Source organism: Trachypithecus francoisi, unplaced genomic scaffold (assembly GCF_009764315.1).
Source record: "Trachypithecus francoisi isolate TF-2019V2 unplaced genomic scaffold, Tfra_2.0 Lachesis_group2, whole genome shotgun sequence".
Taxonomy (NCBI): domain Eukaryota; kingdom Metazoa; phylum Chordata; class Mammalia; order Primates; family Cercopithecidae; genus Trachypithecus; species Trachypithecus francoisi.
Genome location: NW_022681465.1, coordinates 44,810,622 through 44,827,660, shown reverse-complemented (window position 1 = coordinate 44,827,660; position 17,039 = coordinate 44,810,622). Strand labels below are relative to the sequence as shown.

Below are 17,039 nucleotides of genomic sequence, written 5' to 3'. Positions count from 1 at the left end.
GCATGGTGGGACATGCCTGTAGTTTCAGCTACTTGGGGGTCTGAGGCAGGAGGATTGCTTGAACCTCGGAAGTCAAGGCTGAAGTGAGCCGAGATCCTGCTACTGCACTGCAGCCTGGGTGATGAAGTGAGACACACTCTTAAAAACAAAAAAAAGGTAACTATGTTATGTTTATGTACTCTTGAAATACTGGTAATTTCAACACAACACAGTGAGAAGGAATTGGTGCCTGTAAGTGAATTATTTTACCTGGTTAAGTTTGCTTCATATTTAAGACTGAAATTTAGAGTCTGGACATGGTGTCTCACGCCTATAATCCCAGTGCTTTGGGAAGCCAAGTTGGGAGGACTGCTTGAGGCCAGGAGTTTGAGATCAGCTTGGGTAACATAGTGAGACCACGACTACAAAAAAATTAGAAAATTAGCTGGGTGTGGTGATATGCACCTATAGTCCTAGCTACTTGGCAGGCTGAGGCAGGAGGACTGCTTTAGCCTAAGAGTTGGTCAGTAATTTTCTTTAGTACAGACCTAGATACAATTCTTACCCAGAATGGCTTAAAATAGAGTTTAATTATAACAGTTTAATGTATTTGCATGTATGGTGAGTTACTAATATGATCAAGATTCAAATAAATCTCCAAACAATTATACAAAACAGAAAAAAAACAAAACACTTTATTTTCCACAAGGAAGAGCAATAGGAAAAATTAAATCATTTCCCACATATTGTTTTCTTAAAACAGAGCCTACAAGAACATATTCAGCACCAAATAAAAAAGGAAAAAAAAGAGAAATTACAAACAGCCATAGAATATAGTCTATAAAGCAAACATTTAATATTGCACTTTGTTTTGCTAACATTTTGGATTTTACTTTTCCTAATTGAAAAATCAGGAATCTATCTTGAATACTGGAATACAACTGTGAACCTCACATCTTATGTCAGGAATTGACCAATATTTTTAAAAAAGTAATGCCTCTAAAGAAATACTTTTTAATGGGGAAAATAAAACTTTATTTGATAAAGTTTTATACATTTTAAAGTTTTATCACATTTTGTGATCCAGTGCCAATTATCAGAATATTGGTCATTCTTGCTTCATATGTTATTTGTAAGAGTATATAATGACAAGTATTCCAATGCTATGCATATCAACAATTGTTCCCTAGTCAGACATAAGAGAGAAAAGGGATTTTCTGACAATCCCCCCCCAAAACAAAAATAAAACCACCAAATGCCCTTTATGCCAAATATTCCATTAGCTTTTTTTGAGGGGGACATTCACAAAATGATTTAACAATAAAAAAATACTTCACCCCCATTTCCTTATTATCTAGTATTAGTTTGCTACGGGAGCCCAAACCCTTTAACCGAATCACTTAAAACGTGATTCATTTTTACACTGGGCTTTCTTCACCCTGTCAGCATTTTTCAAACATGAATTGTCTTCCATGTTTTCTTAAAGGCCACTTATGGAAAAGCCTATTTGTTTTGTATGAGCTTTAAGACAGTATTTAACCAGGTCAAGCACCAAGCCAGAGCTACTATTATTTTCAGCCACTTTATTAACTGTGGGGTTAAATGGCAGGATAGATGTAACACCCATTTTACACGTATGTTGCAACATCAGAGATGCTGGTTTTCTTTAAAAACATCAGAGCTGAATTCCTTCTAAAATACAACAACAACAACAAAATAAGTACACTTGGTACCTTGGAAAATGCTGAAATGCTATCATGAATGCTGGTATATTTGTTATGAGCCAACAGAAAATTACCTTTAATATAAACTATAATTTACTGATGTGATTGTTCTTCCTATGTAATCTACACATGATCAAAGTGAGTGATTTCTCATGTTTAGCAAATTGTTCTTTAGGTAATGAAAAACAGTATTCTCATTAGAAAAACACAAAAATACAAAAGATTTATCGCAGCAAACGTTCTAGTATTTTAAATTTTGAAGTTATATACTTTTGGAATAAAGTTGAGTTTTCATGCTATATCAAGCTTGAGCAAGATAGCAAAGGTACAAATTGAGCTCTCTAATCATAACCTTAATATATGTATTCCTGCTCATTAATATACTTTGCACCAGCAAAAACGATTTCCAACATATGTGTTTTGGAGGTAATTAAGTAACTCTGTATAAAAATAAATGCACTTTTCCCTCCTTTCCCCAGTGAATGGAAAACTTCCATACTTTTAAAATAATAATAATAAAAATAATTTTTAAGAGCAACAGCCCTCAACTCTTTGCTGGTGCCTGCCATACTGCCTTTCTTCACTCCATTCTTAGCTCAGCTAGTTTTTCTTGCATGTCATGATAAAAAGGGAATGTGGGTGGGTTATAACTTTTGTGTATGTCCCGTTTCCAAATTTCCCTCTCCAAAAAGCCAACCAAATAAACGAACAAACAAAAAAAAAAACAGTGCAACAAAACACAAATAGCATTCCAACAGTTTGGCAAGTGATGCGTTCACCTGAGATTAAGTGATTTTAGGCAGTCAGTAACAAAATGCTGCTTTGCTGTAATAGTAGAAAGGCAACAAATTTTTAAAAGAAACCAAGAAGGTATACAATCTTGACAGTCTCTTATTAGCTTCCTCCTCTCATCTCTTTTTTCCCCACATTATCTGTTGCGTATCTACTACAGTAGGCTGCAAAACATACAGCAAAAAGGATTGGCTTGAAGGCATTTGATGTTTGTAAATAAATCCACAATTGGATCCAAGCTGAAGAGGTGATACATGGTCAGCCTAGTAGGACAATTCTGAGCATGTGCATACGCAGGTAAAGTCCAGGCTATGTTAAGTTAAAAAAAAAATGTCAGTGCGTTTTTTCATGTTAAAGTTTTTTCAAAGCTTTCTTTTGTTCCTTGTTGTGCTGACCACAAACAAGTTTTAAGAGTATCAAGAGTCTGGCAAAAATAGAAAAAAAAAAAAAAAAAAAAAAAAAAGCTGTAGTGACATTGAACCGCACAATGTAAGCATTGAGCATGTGCAAATTTTCAAATCAAAAGAAGGAAATCATCCCTCTTTACAACGTGGTGTCTTGACACGTACGACCATAGGCTAAGAAGACTGCTCTGAGTATGTGCCAGTTTTAAAAGAGAAAAGCTTAGATCTTCAAGCATGTTGGAGCAGTCCCAGAATGTTGCTGTAGGCTTCTAAAGCATGATCACTGGTTGTTTCATGTATTCGCCATTTTTCTGGGCAAAAGCAATTCCACTTCCTCTGAAACGTGTCTCCAAGATACTTCTCTGTCCTCAGCCGGAAGAGATACAGTTCGGAACCCACATCAACTTGATTCAACCAAGCGTTCCTTCAACGAGAGGGGCAGGATGGTCTATCATCTGCTGACTGATCAGGATTTGGATCAATCTAGAAAGAAATGAGAAAAAAGTTTACAGAGTTATTTCATGAGGTCTAGGAAGAATGCAGCAAATGACTACAATTCTGAATACTAGTCAAGAAATGTAATCAGAGAGAACATACACAGCTTGTTAGCATATTGTATCCAATTATAGCATATTGTATCCAATTATTCTCTTTTCATATCTGAAATGCTATGTGGGGAGGAAAGGGTGCTGGTACCTATAAAGTACCTGATATTTAATTACTGGATTAACAAGATTTATAAAGGTATATCTGAATAGTCCCCTATTTCACAAAAATTAACAGTAAAATTTTATCATTGAAAGAAGACTTGCTTAGTACTTTAGTAGTACTTAATTAAGACCTCAATACACAATGTAGAATATCTTCATAGCAATCATCTCCTTTTGTAAAGTACCCCTTTTCATCCTTCTACAAAAAAGTTAACTCATTGCTTCCTCTGACTTTGGAAAAATGAAATTGTGTAAACAATTCTCTTTGTTTATATAATGTGCAAACAATTTGTTTACTCACATAAACAATGTGCTTATGTGAGGTAATAACTCATGGGTGTAAAACTCCAGAGATGGCCAAAAATGCAGTGTGTGTATCAGGAGGTAAAACTGCTGAACCCAAAATACTCAAGAGGTTTCCTCTCACCTTCTTTATCTTTGGAGTGGCTTTCATATGTATATATTTTTAATGAAAAGTTGCTTCTCAGGTACAAAAAGAATGGTCACAGAAAAGCAAATTGTTGGGTTTAATATATTTTTTACTGAAAGAGCTTTTGGATGAGACCCATCCACTTGCATTTAAATGTGGAACAACCCAAATTGCCTCAGAAGCTTTAGGTAAAACACATTTTTGAAGGAAAAAAGTCAAATAACTCTCAGTTAAATCACACCCTGAACATATTTTAGGGTTTTAAAAGTTGCAAATTATCTTTCATGCTTTTTAAAAGGAGGCAGAATTTTCCCACAAATTGCTTAAAAGTGAACTATACTTAGATTGCCATTCTTTTTAAAATGCCTCCTTGGACAGCCAGGGAGCCTCAAATCAAGCCAGAAATGACTGACTTATAATAAGCAAGACAGAAATGTCGAAGTAAAAATGTAATGACAAAATCTGTAGCAAGTGACAGAACACTTTTAGCATCTAACAGAATTTTATATTAGAAAATAGATAGAAAAAAATTATGTCCCATCAAGAATTCTGAATATTCTATAATCAATGAATGAAGATCTCATATTATTGCATCCAAAGGAAAACTGACCCTTCCAGTTACGGTGTTTAAAAAAAAAAAGAGAGAAATTTGATGAACCATCCCCCTGATGTTTAATTTGGGAGTAATATTTCAGTGTAAAACAGCTATGTAAATTACAGTAACCAAAAGAAAAAGCTGATTCTAGTAATTTACAGAATTATTTTGGTATCAAAACCAACTCCAAAACCCCTTAAAAATGTGTACTAGTGGCTAAAGTCACTCTGAAATATCGTGAAATTGCTGGATACCCTACCTACTTACTCCTTGTCTTTACATATACTGTTTTTCCTGCCTTTTGAGGACTACTCATTCTTCAAAATTCAGCTTAACAGTCACCTTTTCAAGAAGCCCCACCTGATTCCCAGGACCCAATAAGCTGCTCCTCAAATGAGCTGTGCATTTTAACACATTATTATGTAATATTTTGCTTCTTAGCTTGTTTTCCTCAGTAGTCTGTGGGCTTCTCCTAAGGGCCATGTTTTATTTACACTTAAGTGCTTAGCTGCCATCAATATGAGATAAATGAAAATAGTCTAACCATGTGGGAATGTTTTAAGACGTTACCACAAATACATTATTTCTTATGACTAAGAATGTCAAAATATGCAAGAATTGGAAAAGAATCATGAATAAGATAAATTCTAGCTATTTAATCAGTGTTTGCAAAATGCCAGTTCTTCCTATTGATGCTTGGATATACAAAATTCTTCCTTCAAAAAATGTGTCTCAAGATACAAGTTTAAGAGAAAAAAAAATTAGTAATTCAACATGAGGTTAGATCATTATCTTAATTAATTCCCTAATAAGTGAACAGTCCTACCTCTGTCTCAAACTTAGTAAATACTGATGACCTTAATCTTAACTTTTACTCTGTCGTTTTAAATTATTTGTTCTGTTATTATCATGACAATCAGGATCTAATTACATTAAAAAAAAATGCCTGCAATGCTATTTCCCAAGACAGCCAGTTCATTTCATACTTAAGGAGTAGGTACTTACCTCTGAATAAAGAGGCGGAGGCAAGAACCGAAACTCCTGGATATATGCAAACAGTGGTCCTTGAAGCGCTCTCTCAAAGTCATCACAAGCATTCACTGGTGCAAGATTGTTCCGTCTTTGTTCCTCTGTTACCACTTCTGCATAGCTGGGTGGTGCTGAAGGAAAAAGATACACGCAATTCGAACAGCATGTTCTTATGCATGTCAAAATACACAAAATAGTAGGTATTAAAAAGCAATGTCAAGGTAAAATAATAATTATTTGTTTGGTGATTAAAACTATAAAGACATATAATCAAAACTGAATATTAGGGGCACATCTACTTTCTTTAGGGGAAGATTACGTTCATCTAGGGTCATAAAATATCAGAAGCAAAATAATTTTCTTGATAATAATAGTAAGAGATTAAGCTTAGTTATGTCTTATCAAATTACCTTCAGGTCTTTCAGGAAGTGATAAACTGAGCCAGTTCATATTCATGCTACACTGACTGCTTACACTTGAGGTTCTGCTACCAAATGGATGTAGAGGAATGGTACCGATGACAAGTGGCAAATTAAGAAATAAATCCATAGCTCCAGGAATATCCACATATACCTAAACATTGCAAAGAAATATTACGTTTAGAATGCCAAGTATGATATCTTTTTCAAACACTAATAACCAATTTTAATGTTATTTGAAACCCCCATTTACTTCATTTTTTATCTTACATACATGAAAAGTTTCTCTTTTATGTATAATTCTGTATAGTACATTTACATATAAGGTATAATTATAAGTCAAACTATATAAAGAGTTATGTATTTCATATGTCACTATATATGGAATTAAAAAACCTGGATATAAGACAAAATTATGTCTCCATAACTTTAAGATTAAAAACAAAACAAAACACCAAAGACTTCTTGGGCCAGGCACTGTGGCTCAGCCTCTAATTCCAACACTTTGGGAGGCCATGGTGGGTGGGTCACTTGAGCCCAGGAGTTCAAGACCAACCTGGGCGACATGGTGAAACTCGATCACTACAAAAAATACAAAAATTATCCAGGCCTGGCTACAGGCACACCTGTAGTCCCAGCTACTTGGGAGGCTGAGGTGGGAGGACCACTGGAGCCCAGAAAGCAAAGGCTGCAGCAGAGCTGAGACTGTGCCGCGGCACTCCAACCTGGGTGACAGGTGTTTCAAAAAAGAAAAAAGAAAGGAAAAAAACCTCTTAAATGTGTACATACCATTAGTGAATATTCCACACGGATTATACTACAGTCGAGGATAGAGGGAGAAACTGGTGGAATTTTCAGCAACTTGCCATTCCACGTCTCTGTCTTTCCAGATGATAAGGATTCCCCACGCAAATTAGCCACAAGCTGTTTTACTTCCTTCATTTTCCCTTTGGCATAGAAGGCCTGTGTTTGGTAAATGGCTGCCTTTGGCACCACCATTCGGGAAGAGCAGTTCTCAATCTCAGCAAATATCTGAATTGATTCACCTAGAGAGGGAAAAATATATACATAGCTACTGTTAGAAAAAAAAAAAAAAATCAAGATTCTTTTTTTTTTTTTGAGATGGAGTCTCGCTCTGTCACCCAGGCTGGAGTGCAGTGGCCAGATCTCAGCTCACTGCAAGCTCCGCCTCCCGGGTTTACGCCATTCTCCTGCCTCAGCCTCCCAACTAGCTGGGACTACAGGTGCCCACCACCTTGCCCGGCTATTTTTTTTTTTTTTTTTCACTAGAGATGGGGTTTCACCAGGTTAGCCAGGATGGTCTCGATCTCCTGACCTCGTGATCCGCCCATCTTGGCCTCCCAAAGTGCTGGGATTACAGGCTTGAGCCACCGCGCCCGACCAAGAAATCAAAATTCTTAAAGCTAAAGTAAGAAAGAGCAACTAACATGCACGAAAAGGTGTCCTAGGAACTGCAGATAACTTAAGAGTCATAGAAATGAACTAATCAGTAGCTATTTGAAAAAGGAAACTACATTCTACTTTGTGAAAAAATCAAATGGAAAAGCACAATTTATTTCACAAAAGAATACTATATTATGTTGAAATTTAATAGTCATATTATAAATTTATACACAAAAGCTAAGTGAAGAAAGTTTTTTGTGGGAATCTACCTCATACATACCTGGGGTATAGCCCTTCCTTTCAATTTTGGCACTTAAGGATATTGGGCCTGAGGTACAGAACCAGCAACAGAGTGTCTTTTCTTTTGTGCCTGCTTGGGGTGACTGTAAGAAAACAATTTAGAGAAAAAGGTCAGTGTATGGATTAGTACAATCAATACCAGAATATTTTAAAATATAATCCTAAATTTGTGGAAAATTAAAAATCAAAACTGGTTTTGCTTTTTTTTTGTATCCAGATATACTTATTTTTTAACTAACCGATGATTTTGAATTATACCATTACTTTTATTTTTATATAAATTTCCATTCAATTAGAAAAAAAAGGTACAGCGTGTACAGCCTTTCCTATAAACAGTTTTTAGTTCATACTATTTACAAATACAGTAATTAAAAACCAACCAAATAAAAAAAACCCTTTCCACATTCCATTTAAACTGCCTTAAAAAGGCAGCACAGAAAGCAATCTGACTGTAATTCCAAATGTTAACATCTTTCTTTGAGAATAAAAAAAATATGTAAAAAAGGAAAATGCCCATTTCTTATTTGCTTTAAAGATGTTATCATTTGTTTAAACCAAATAAAGTTTTAAGTCAAATTTGATTTATTCTCAGACAAATGCAATTAAAAATAGATTCTTTTAAAAAAGGAGTTTCAAGTTTTTTTATGAAAGGAATGATTCCCCATTATTTGACAACTATCCCTCTATTGGAATAATAAAGTATAGTACAAATTTTAGATTATGATATTGTCAAGTTAAGTGATATTGTATTACAAAAAAAGATACTACTGTCCTTCTTCCACTCAAATCATCCAAGGACCAGATCTGTTTTTTGTTATGGCTTTTGTTACTCATATTGTGAGTAAGAGATACTTCACATCACATACTGGTCTTAGTTTCATATTTACTTAAAGGTACTACAATGTCAAAAATATGAGCATATTTTTCATTAATTTCAGTGTTCTTGACTGTATTTAAGAAAATGTATATTTATGAAATTTTAAAAGAAAACCAGTATTTTAAAATTATGACAACTGCATAGTTTAGGTGATTGATTATTCTTTAATATTTATATGCCAAAAACAAAGAATGAATAATTCAGTCAATTCTTACCAGTAATGAAGGAGTGTTGATATCTATATGCTCAAAGACTGTAAATTCCTTCTTTAATTTTACTGGTAGTAGCCAAGGCCTGTGCAATTCGGCTTTCACCCAATAGCGCACACTGCCATGTCGGCCTTCGAATGAGGTAGCAAGTGGTCTGTGCAGAATATAAAGGTCAATATATTAATTTTATACCTCTTTCTAACAATTACACAGTAGGTCAGAATAGAAGTGTTAATATATTGTATTGTTTATGTACCAATGAGGTATCAAACATGTAATTTAAAAAATTTCCAAAGGGATAAGTCATTGGGGAAAACACTTTCTATTTCCAAGTAACAATAAACAATAAATATCTTTAAAATTTTGCTTTAAAAAGCCAGAAGAATACAATCCATTTAAACTAAGAGGAGGCTACTTTTAATGATGGTGGCAAAATTATGAAAGTTTAATGGATATTTTTTGAAAAGGCCAAGAATTCAAAAACGAAGTTGAGAATGGTTTTACTATCTCTACTGATAAATTCTAGACACTGGTTAAACATTCAGACCAAATTCCCTATAGTACTCCACTTCTCATTAGCCAGATTATCATCTTTTTATAGTAACTAATTAAGGTCTAGAAAAAGCCTGGAATAGTCATTATAGTTTCAAAAATTTCACATTTCGTAAGTTTACTGAAAAACTACTTTTATATCTCTCAGTTTACTCATTTTCTAATTCTTATGTGGCTGTTCTCTAACTTTACAGGCTTCAAAAGAAAAAGTCCTCTTGATCTATGTCAAGAGAATCAAAATTTTTTTTTAACTGTCAGATTTTACTTTCGAAAGGCTTTCTTTTAGCGAGTTCAGTCTCTTTCATAATTTCATTAGTAAAATACTCAATGTTCAGTTAGTTACAAGGAAGAGTGCTAGCTTAGATTAGTATAAGGAACACTGGTGTTTTCACATTTTTTTTTGCATTTTAGACTCCCATATTAACTTGTATATAGCAGAGAAATAAAATCTTAAACTATATGCTAATAGTTATCCAAAATTTATGTTAAATGACTTTGGTTTACAGACAGAATTTTAACATTAAATGACCCTGAAAATACTCAGGCCCCATATTAGCCTTATTCTATCGACAGACTTTAATATTTTTCTCAGAAATTAGATGAGGGCATTATATTCCAAATAAAATTCTCAAATAATATAGTAAATAGAATTTTCTAAAAAATACCATTTATGACTTCTCTCTTTATATAACATCTCAAGCACTAGAATTAACAAATGTAGAATTATGTACATTTGTCACCTGACAAAATCTTATGTAATCTGTTTATTCTCCAGAATAATCGGCACAAGTGCCATTTTGCAGGTTTTAGTATTTGCTAAAAGGCATTTAAAAAAAAAAAAGTTTGTATAATCTCTTCCAACAATCTGTCAGTAATTCAAGAATATACCACTTTCCTTTTTCCTTTCTTAGTAGATTCCAAGTTTTATATCAATGTATCCTTGATGTATTTTTCCTTTTAAGCTTGGGTCATATCTCTTGTGTGACCTTCCCAATAGTTCTTTGTACAGAAGTTATTAAGTTCATATCAGGAGAACAACATTTCTAAAGTTAGGATATTCCTAATTATTTTTACTTTTGAAACTTACTGCTATTGGTTAGTATTAGCAGAAAAGGTGGAACACAGAATTTTTTATAAATTGAAGCTACTGAGACTCGATAGGGTCTTTTCTCATAATGATAACTGATAATAAACTAAGTATAAAGTGGTTATTATTTGACTAGCACCTTCCAATTCACTCATGTTAAAGGAAACACTATTCCTATTTTAAAAACCTCATGAACATTGGGATAGAATACTGAAAATTGAGTATGCTTTCTATAATTTTGCCACGGTAGATTAAAAAATAGCTTCTTATGTTTAATATATTGTTTTCCTCTAGCAAGTTCCAGTCATGAAAAGGGTTTTTTTTTTTCAACTAAAAGTGTTTAAATTTAGAATACTTAATTTTAAAGTAATGCTCTGATCATGGGTATGTATAAAAATGCCTATTATTTATAATACTTACGTCTGTGGAAGCTCGAAGCTGAATGCATATTCATGCCTTCCTGAATGAATAGTGTGGAAGCCTTCTTCGGAATTATCATCATCTAAAACAAACATAAAAAGAAAACAAAGAATTTATTATTTGACATTTACATACTCCGCAGGGTGGCATAACTTTAAAGATGCTTACATAATAATTAAGACCACAAAACAAGCTTTGGAGTCTGAGAGATCCGAGTTCTAATTCTAACTTCATCATTTCCTCTGGACAAAATAAAAATCCCGTTTTCAGCTGCCTTATCTGTAAAATGGGGATAATGAATACTCACACCCCACAGACTTCTGTTTTTTTAAATGGAAAATGACCCAAACTGTTGATAAAATAGTATATATACTCAAAAGGCTCGGGTCTCACATCATGGTAAGATAATGCTATCTTTGTCTCCAGCTGTTTGCTTAAATTTATTCGCATAAAGACTACAATGTATCAAATAAAAACTGTTCAGGCAACCCTTTTAAAATATGTCAGTTTAGGGGCAATAATGCCAAAGATGTGAATAGGATACTCCAAAACCACTAGAAAACTTTGTCAATAGATGGAGTAAAAAAAAAAAAAAAAAAAAAAAAGGCACACACATTGATTTTAATGTCAGTTTTGTAATTAAAAATAATTATTTATTGACTTAAAGTGATCACAACACTCAGTCCTAGCAACGATTAAAATTTGCATAAACTATACCTTAGATCATTACCAAGAACCGCATTTAGGAGGTGCCTGCTTATAAGGAAACAATATTGTCCGACATTCTTGAAGAAGATGAAGTCTAATTATTAACAGTTTCCAGTTTCTATAAAAAAGGGATGACCTTTCATTTTACAACAAATTTTTTTGGTCAAATTTGTTTTTCAAGTGGCATGAAAATAAAGAAATATAATCGAAAATATGGGAGGGGGTTCTAGATCATTAAAATGCTTATTTAGCGTTCTAAATAATTACAGAAATATCTTTTAGTTTTCTCGGTGTAGAAACCTTTACGATTAGCCCCCAGAGTAGAAAAAACTGGCATATTATTTAACTTTCCTTCAGCAAAGTATTGAATATACACAAAAACGTGATGCCTCCCTGATATCAAACGAGAAAAGGGGGGAAAAGCATGTATACGTCGATACTTTTATTTAAAAATCACGATACTTTTATTTAAAAATTGTATGTCTCCATACAATTTTCCTCGTCCCCTGTGCAAATCCCCTGAACAGATTTCAGAACCAAAAACTAGCTGATGAGCTGGGGGCCATTTAAATTCGCTCCCCTCGAAGGCGCCCAAAGTTCGCCTTCCTCTCCCTTTCTTCCCTCTTCGCTCCCTTTTTGTGCCAGCTCAGCAGTCTCATTGAGGCGAGCGGCGGCGGCCGCGCCGTGGTAAACAAGTGCCGGGCTGTCAATCAAGAACTAGACCGGAGCAGGAGAGGACCGGCCTAAACCGGCGCGAGCAGATCCCAGCCGGCCTGCCCGCGCGCCGCCGCCGCCGCCCGCGCGCCCCGCTATACATACGGCATACGTCGCGCGGCGCTCGCGCCCGTGCCCGCACAACCTAGCCTGCTAGACGAGGGGCGGGGCGAGCGAGCCGCGGCGCTTCCGCTTTACACGCCCCAGCCGGCGACCGGTTCGATCTGGCTCGGGCCACTCTGACACCTTTAGTTTCGGCGAGGGAAACTGGGGCAGCCGAGGGGAGGCGGGGGCCTGAAGCTTTCAGAAAACAATAGGGGAGGGGGCAAAGGATACCCTTGGAAGCCCCCACCCAGATTTCGATATTGGAATCATTTTCTTTCTTCCCCGGGCCAGCCTCTGCTCTGTCTCCTCAGGTCAACTCAAGGTAGCCAGTGTGGCGACTGGAGAGGTCGGGGAACACGCTTTGTTTCAGAAGCGTCCACAGGAGTCCCCTGACACCTCCCACCCGAAAGATAGCTAAGGGGGGGTCTTGCCAACCCTTCCCATCCAACTTCCATCTGAAAAGGATTTTCTGCTAAAGTTGGGTCCAGGGCCATCCGGCACCTGTAAGGTCGGCAGGAGCGTCTGCCCTCAACTCAGCTAAAGCCTGAAGTCGTTTCCTTTCGATGGTCCTTAGCAGGCCCAAAAGAGGGGCGACAGAATGTGATGTGACACGGGCCGGGCGCCCCCAGAAGCCCGGGAACAAACGTGAGTACGGACTGGGTGGGGGTCGCTCTGGAGAGACCTTTACCGGCGCACGCCGGTTTCCTAGCCTCGCCCCAGCAGCGGCGCGAGCCCCCTCTCCCCACCCGCCCGCGCCCAATCCAATCAGCGCCTGCCATCGCCTTAGCAACAGGCTAACAAACCTGGCTCCGCCTATCCCAGGCGCCCGGGGCGGGGTCTCAGTTACCAGGCTAGTTTGAGAGCTCCCAATTTCAAGTCATTGAAACTATTCCAAACTGAGCTCGTCTACGCGTTGCAGGGTTTGGGGGGCATTTTGTTGGGGGTGCAGGGCATTTAGTTTTCTTTACCATGAAATCATGGTGTAACTAATGAAATTAGATTTGTCCTCACAACTCATTGTTCTACTTTTCCCCCATTGCAAGTCTCAACCTCTTGAAGAAAAATCTGTTTCTTTCACCCATTTCATAAAAGGCTGCAATATTCAGAAAGATAGAAACACAAACTCATCTATCTGCTTTTCAACAAATACCAAGATTGTCATTAGGCATCTGCATCTCCTATCAGTGTTAACGCTTGGAGACATTAATTAGTTATTTCAGGATGCAAAGTACTTGTATCTACGAAAATCCTACTAAAGAACTGAATTCACCTCAGTAGTTTCAGAAATCATGCATTAATACTGCCCCTCAAAGCATCCTTCATTTCTCACTTGCCTTAAGTTCAGTCATCAGCACCTCTCCAGGATGTACGTTTTTAATATAAAAAAGAAGGTAAAATATGTCTCTAATTTTTTTCTGAAAATCGCCAACATCTGAACTAAATACTGCATTAAAAAGGAGAGGCACAAAAATTACATAACCAGTTTTAACATTATATTCTTCTTGGGCTAGGAATTAAGTCATCGCCACCACCTGACGCGTGTAACCAATCTGCTGAGAGCAGAACAAGCGCCCCTCCTCATCACCCCCCAGAACTGGTCCGAAACAGGATTGAACCGCTTCTAACAAAGGGTGGAAACTTAGAAAAACAAGCCTAGACTCTCCTATATTTCCACAATGTAACCATTTAAACAATAGATTGGAAATCTCAGGACTCCTTCTCCCTTTGACAACCCTTTATCTCCCTCTTCTAACCAAAAATCAAATCCAGTGTGCCCTATACTTTTCAATTCCATTTGACTGGCATGGGTTTCATTGAATGCACGTTCCAAAGTTAGACATGATGCTCGGAAAAGAAAATTACTGATCCTAAATGGCTTCTAAAACTGACTCGATACCTATCATAATGACAGACAAGTACCCTTTAAAATAAGGAATGCTGGGTGTAAATTTTTAAAGGAATGGGAAAGAATAGAGAAAAAACACGTGGGGTGTTGATACCATATGTCAAAATAAGCCACATAAACCTTTTATGAAAGCACAGTGATCAATTCTTTAAAGTCTTTTGCATTCCAAAATTAAAAATGAAACACGCCCATTAAGCCTCTTAAAAATGTTATTACATTTCTTGATCGAAGTTCAGTTTTTACATCTTAGGTTGCAAGTAAAAGGGCAAAAATCTAAGACTGCAGCTTTTAGCAATTCATTTGAAAATATATTAGTAAAACGATTGAATTGGATTCAAGCAGAATTTATAAGGTGCAAATGGACTACAAGCGCGTATGGCACAGACCAAGCCGGGTATAGAGGTAGTTGAATAAGTGTAGTTTGCAGTCACTTTGCAGATGCCTGCATGCATTACGGCTTAACATACGATGAACGTCAAGGAGAATCCAAACCTTCCAACTTTGCTAACCTTTATCAAACTGCTTAGTTATACTATGAGTAGAATCACGTTAATTCAGAAAACTGAAAAGGTACGTTTCCAAAGAAAATGAGTCCAATGACTTCTGAATAACAGAAAAACTTACCTCTTTCGTGCCCAATTAAGATGTCTTTATGGTTGAAATATTCTACTTCTTCAGTGTAATTCTGTGTATAGGCAGTATTGGAGCCGGCGTTTCTAGATTCAGTCCAGCGTACTTTCGCATGTCCTCTTGCATGAATTTTAAGAGATTTTACTCTGATTTCCCCAGTAACTTCTAAATTTACCCTTCCTGAGACAGTATCCCCACTAGAATACACAGGGACATTGCTGTCATTAAGACAGTCAAAGCTTATTGTCAAACTCTTCACCTTTCCCAGCACCATGTTTATAACAAAATCTATAAAAATATAATGTAAGACAAAAAAGTCAAGATCGCATATAAAATGTGATCTTCACTTAACACTGATCGATATTTTTGCCGTGCAAAATGCTTGCAGGCCGGATCAGTGATTCTCTACAAATAGTTCATTGAGATTTCTTAAAAAGTCAGGGCAGCAGAAGCTGCTGCTCCGCGCTCCCGCTCGTCTCAGTGGTCTCCTTACAAAGACGGGCGGCTAAAGGCTGCCAGCTCACTTTAAGAGCAGCTTTGTGAAAAACAACCCCAGTGCGCAGGCGCAGGCCGCGGCTGCTGTCCGCCCTCCCTGCGCGCCCCCTCCCGCGGCGCGCCGCGCCGCGCCGCGCCGCGCTCGCTCCTTCCCTGGCTCGCTCGCTCCCGGGTACAGTAGGTGTAGAGTTAGGGGAAGGAGATACTGGAGCTGCCGGCCGGCTGAACCTGACTTCTCTTCATTGTGGGCTCCTATTGGTAGGCAGGCTGCTGTATACCCCCGACGTGCTATCTGGAGCCCCTTACCGAGCACACTCTACTGGAAAGATAATGGCAGAGTGGGGCGCGAGGGGACAAGGCCTGGGTGGGGAGTTTGCAAAGCCAAGTAAGGATAAACTGCAGTGACCACCCCAAAGCGTGCGTTACTGGCACTGCAGCGTTTTACCAACTGCCTGGATGGGAGGAGGAAAAAGTGATGTGTGAAGAGAGATGGGGGAAGGGAGAAACCGGTTGGGCAAGCGGCCGATTGTTGAGCATAATCTAACGAATTTTCAAAGAAAACGTAGTAAAACTGGACAAGAAGTATTGTTCATAGACAAGAGCATACTTGGCTTGGATTTTTTTTTTTTTTAAACCAGTACTTTGTAGGCAGGGTGGAAATGAACTCAGTCGAGGTCAAAGAAACCTTAGTCCTTTGAAGAGCGAGGTAGAGAAGCAAGTACAATGTAATCAATAGGCTTTTTTGTCTCCTCAACTTCTTTCTCCTACATCGCTTAATTAGATAGCACCGAAAAACAACCAAGTTGTTTCCAGGATGACACGGGTGGAGGCTGGGGGGAAGCTTGACCACTTCCTCGAAGGAAGAAAAAGTCCTTTTTAAGACACCACCTACGGCTAGATTTGCAGAGTAAGACATGATTACAACTCCTGTGTCCAGAGGAATAAGAATAGAGTTAGGCCTAAAAAAGTACCACCTTATAAAAGGCATATGACATAGTGGTTTAGCTGACATATTGTTTGCAACAGAATCGGAAAATCTTTGTTAGAAATTAGTGAAGCGCATAAAATTGTTTTTAAAAAGCATGATTTGGTATATAAATAGGGGTTAACTGTGAAACTTTAATTTTTGGCCGAAAGAGCCTTGGACCATTTAACGTAGTAATTCTCATGATACATCTTAAATATAGGTACATTTCTCTTTTTATTGTGAATGTTTGGTAAAAAATAGCAGTGCTTTCGTCACATCACACTGGGATTCAGAGCATAACAGCATAAACTCATCTAGATTACTGGCAATCAACAGAACTGCCTTACAAGAGAAATGTAGAAAGAAAAAATTATGAATCTGGTGCTCTCTCTCTCTATATATATACGTATGACCAAAAATACCTTGGAAGATTTTTGGCTGTCCGTGTCTAAACATTTTAGATTCTTTTGCGTAGTGTATTTGGGTAGGTTGGGCCTATGAGTCACAATAAACTAAACTTATTGGTCTTGCTGTTTTATTTCAAAAGAAACTAAACTTTTGGGGGCTGGATTTTAGTTGACAA

At 37.1% G+C, this 17,039-nt stretch overlaps 1 protein-coding gene across 3 annotated transcripts; it reads right to left on the bottom strand.

The window, feature by feature from the left end:
• Nucleotides 1–644: 644 nt before the first annotated feature.
• Nucleotides 645–15,530, bottom strand: ARRDC3 (arrestin domain containing 3). 3 transcript variants are annotated; one of them, XR_004429743.1, is made up of 8 exons: nucleotides 14,989–15,530; nucleotides 10,932–11,013; nucleotides 8,879–9,026; nucleotides 7,767–7,869; nucleotides 6,872–7,128; nucleotides 6,074–6,236; nucleotides 5,640–5,832; nucleotides 645–3,382 (listed from the first exon to the last, which is right to left on the bottom strand). XR_004429743.1 is itself a non-coding variant. In XM_033179146.1 (8 exons), the coding sequence occupies exons 1-8, from the start codon at nucleotides 15,266–15,268 to the stop codon at nucleotides 3,326–3,328; spliced, it is 1,245 nt and encodes a 414-aa protein (XP_033035037.1). In that variant the 5' UTR covers nucleotides 15,269–15,530; the 3' UTR covers nucleotides 645–3,325. The 3 variants fall into 3 exon arrangements, 2 of the variants coding, with proteins under 2 accessions (XP_033035037.1, XP_033035038.1); XM_033179146.1 differs by having other exon boundaries at nucleotides 5,640–5,794; XM_033179147.1 differs by lacking the exon at nucleotides 8,879–9,026 and having other exon boundaries at nucleotides 5,640–5,794; nucleotides 14,989–15,499.
• Nucleotides 15,531–17,039: the final 1,509 nt, after the last annotated feature.

Bases quoted from the DNA above. Each gene is read 5' to 3' on its own strand.
- ARRDC3 (XM_033179146.1), bottom strand. From the start codon at position 15,268: ATGGTGCTGGGAAAGGTGAAGAGTTTGACAATAAGCTTTGACTGTCTT. The intron at 6,237-6,871 runs GTATGTACACAT...TGCAATGTTTAG, and splicing joins GTGTGGAATATTCACTAATG to GTATATGTGGATATTCCTGG. The intron at 3,383-5,639 runs GTAAGTACCTAC...ATTTCTTTCTAG, and splicing joins CTCCGCCTCTTTATTCAGAG to ATTGATCCAAATCCTGATCA.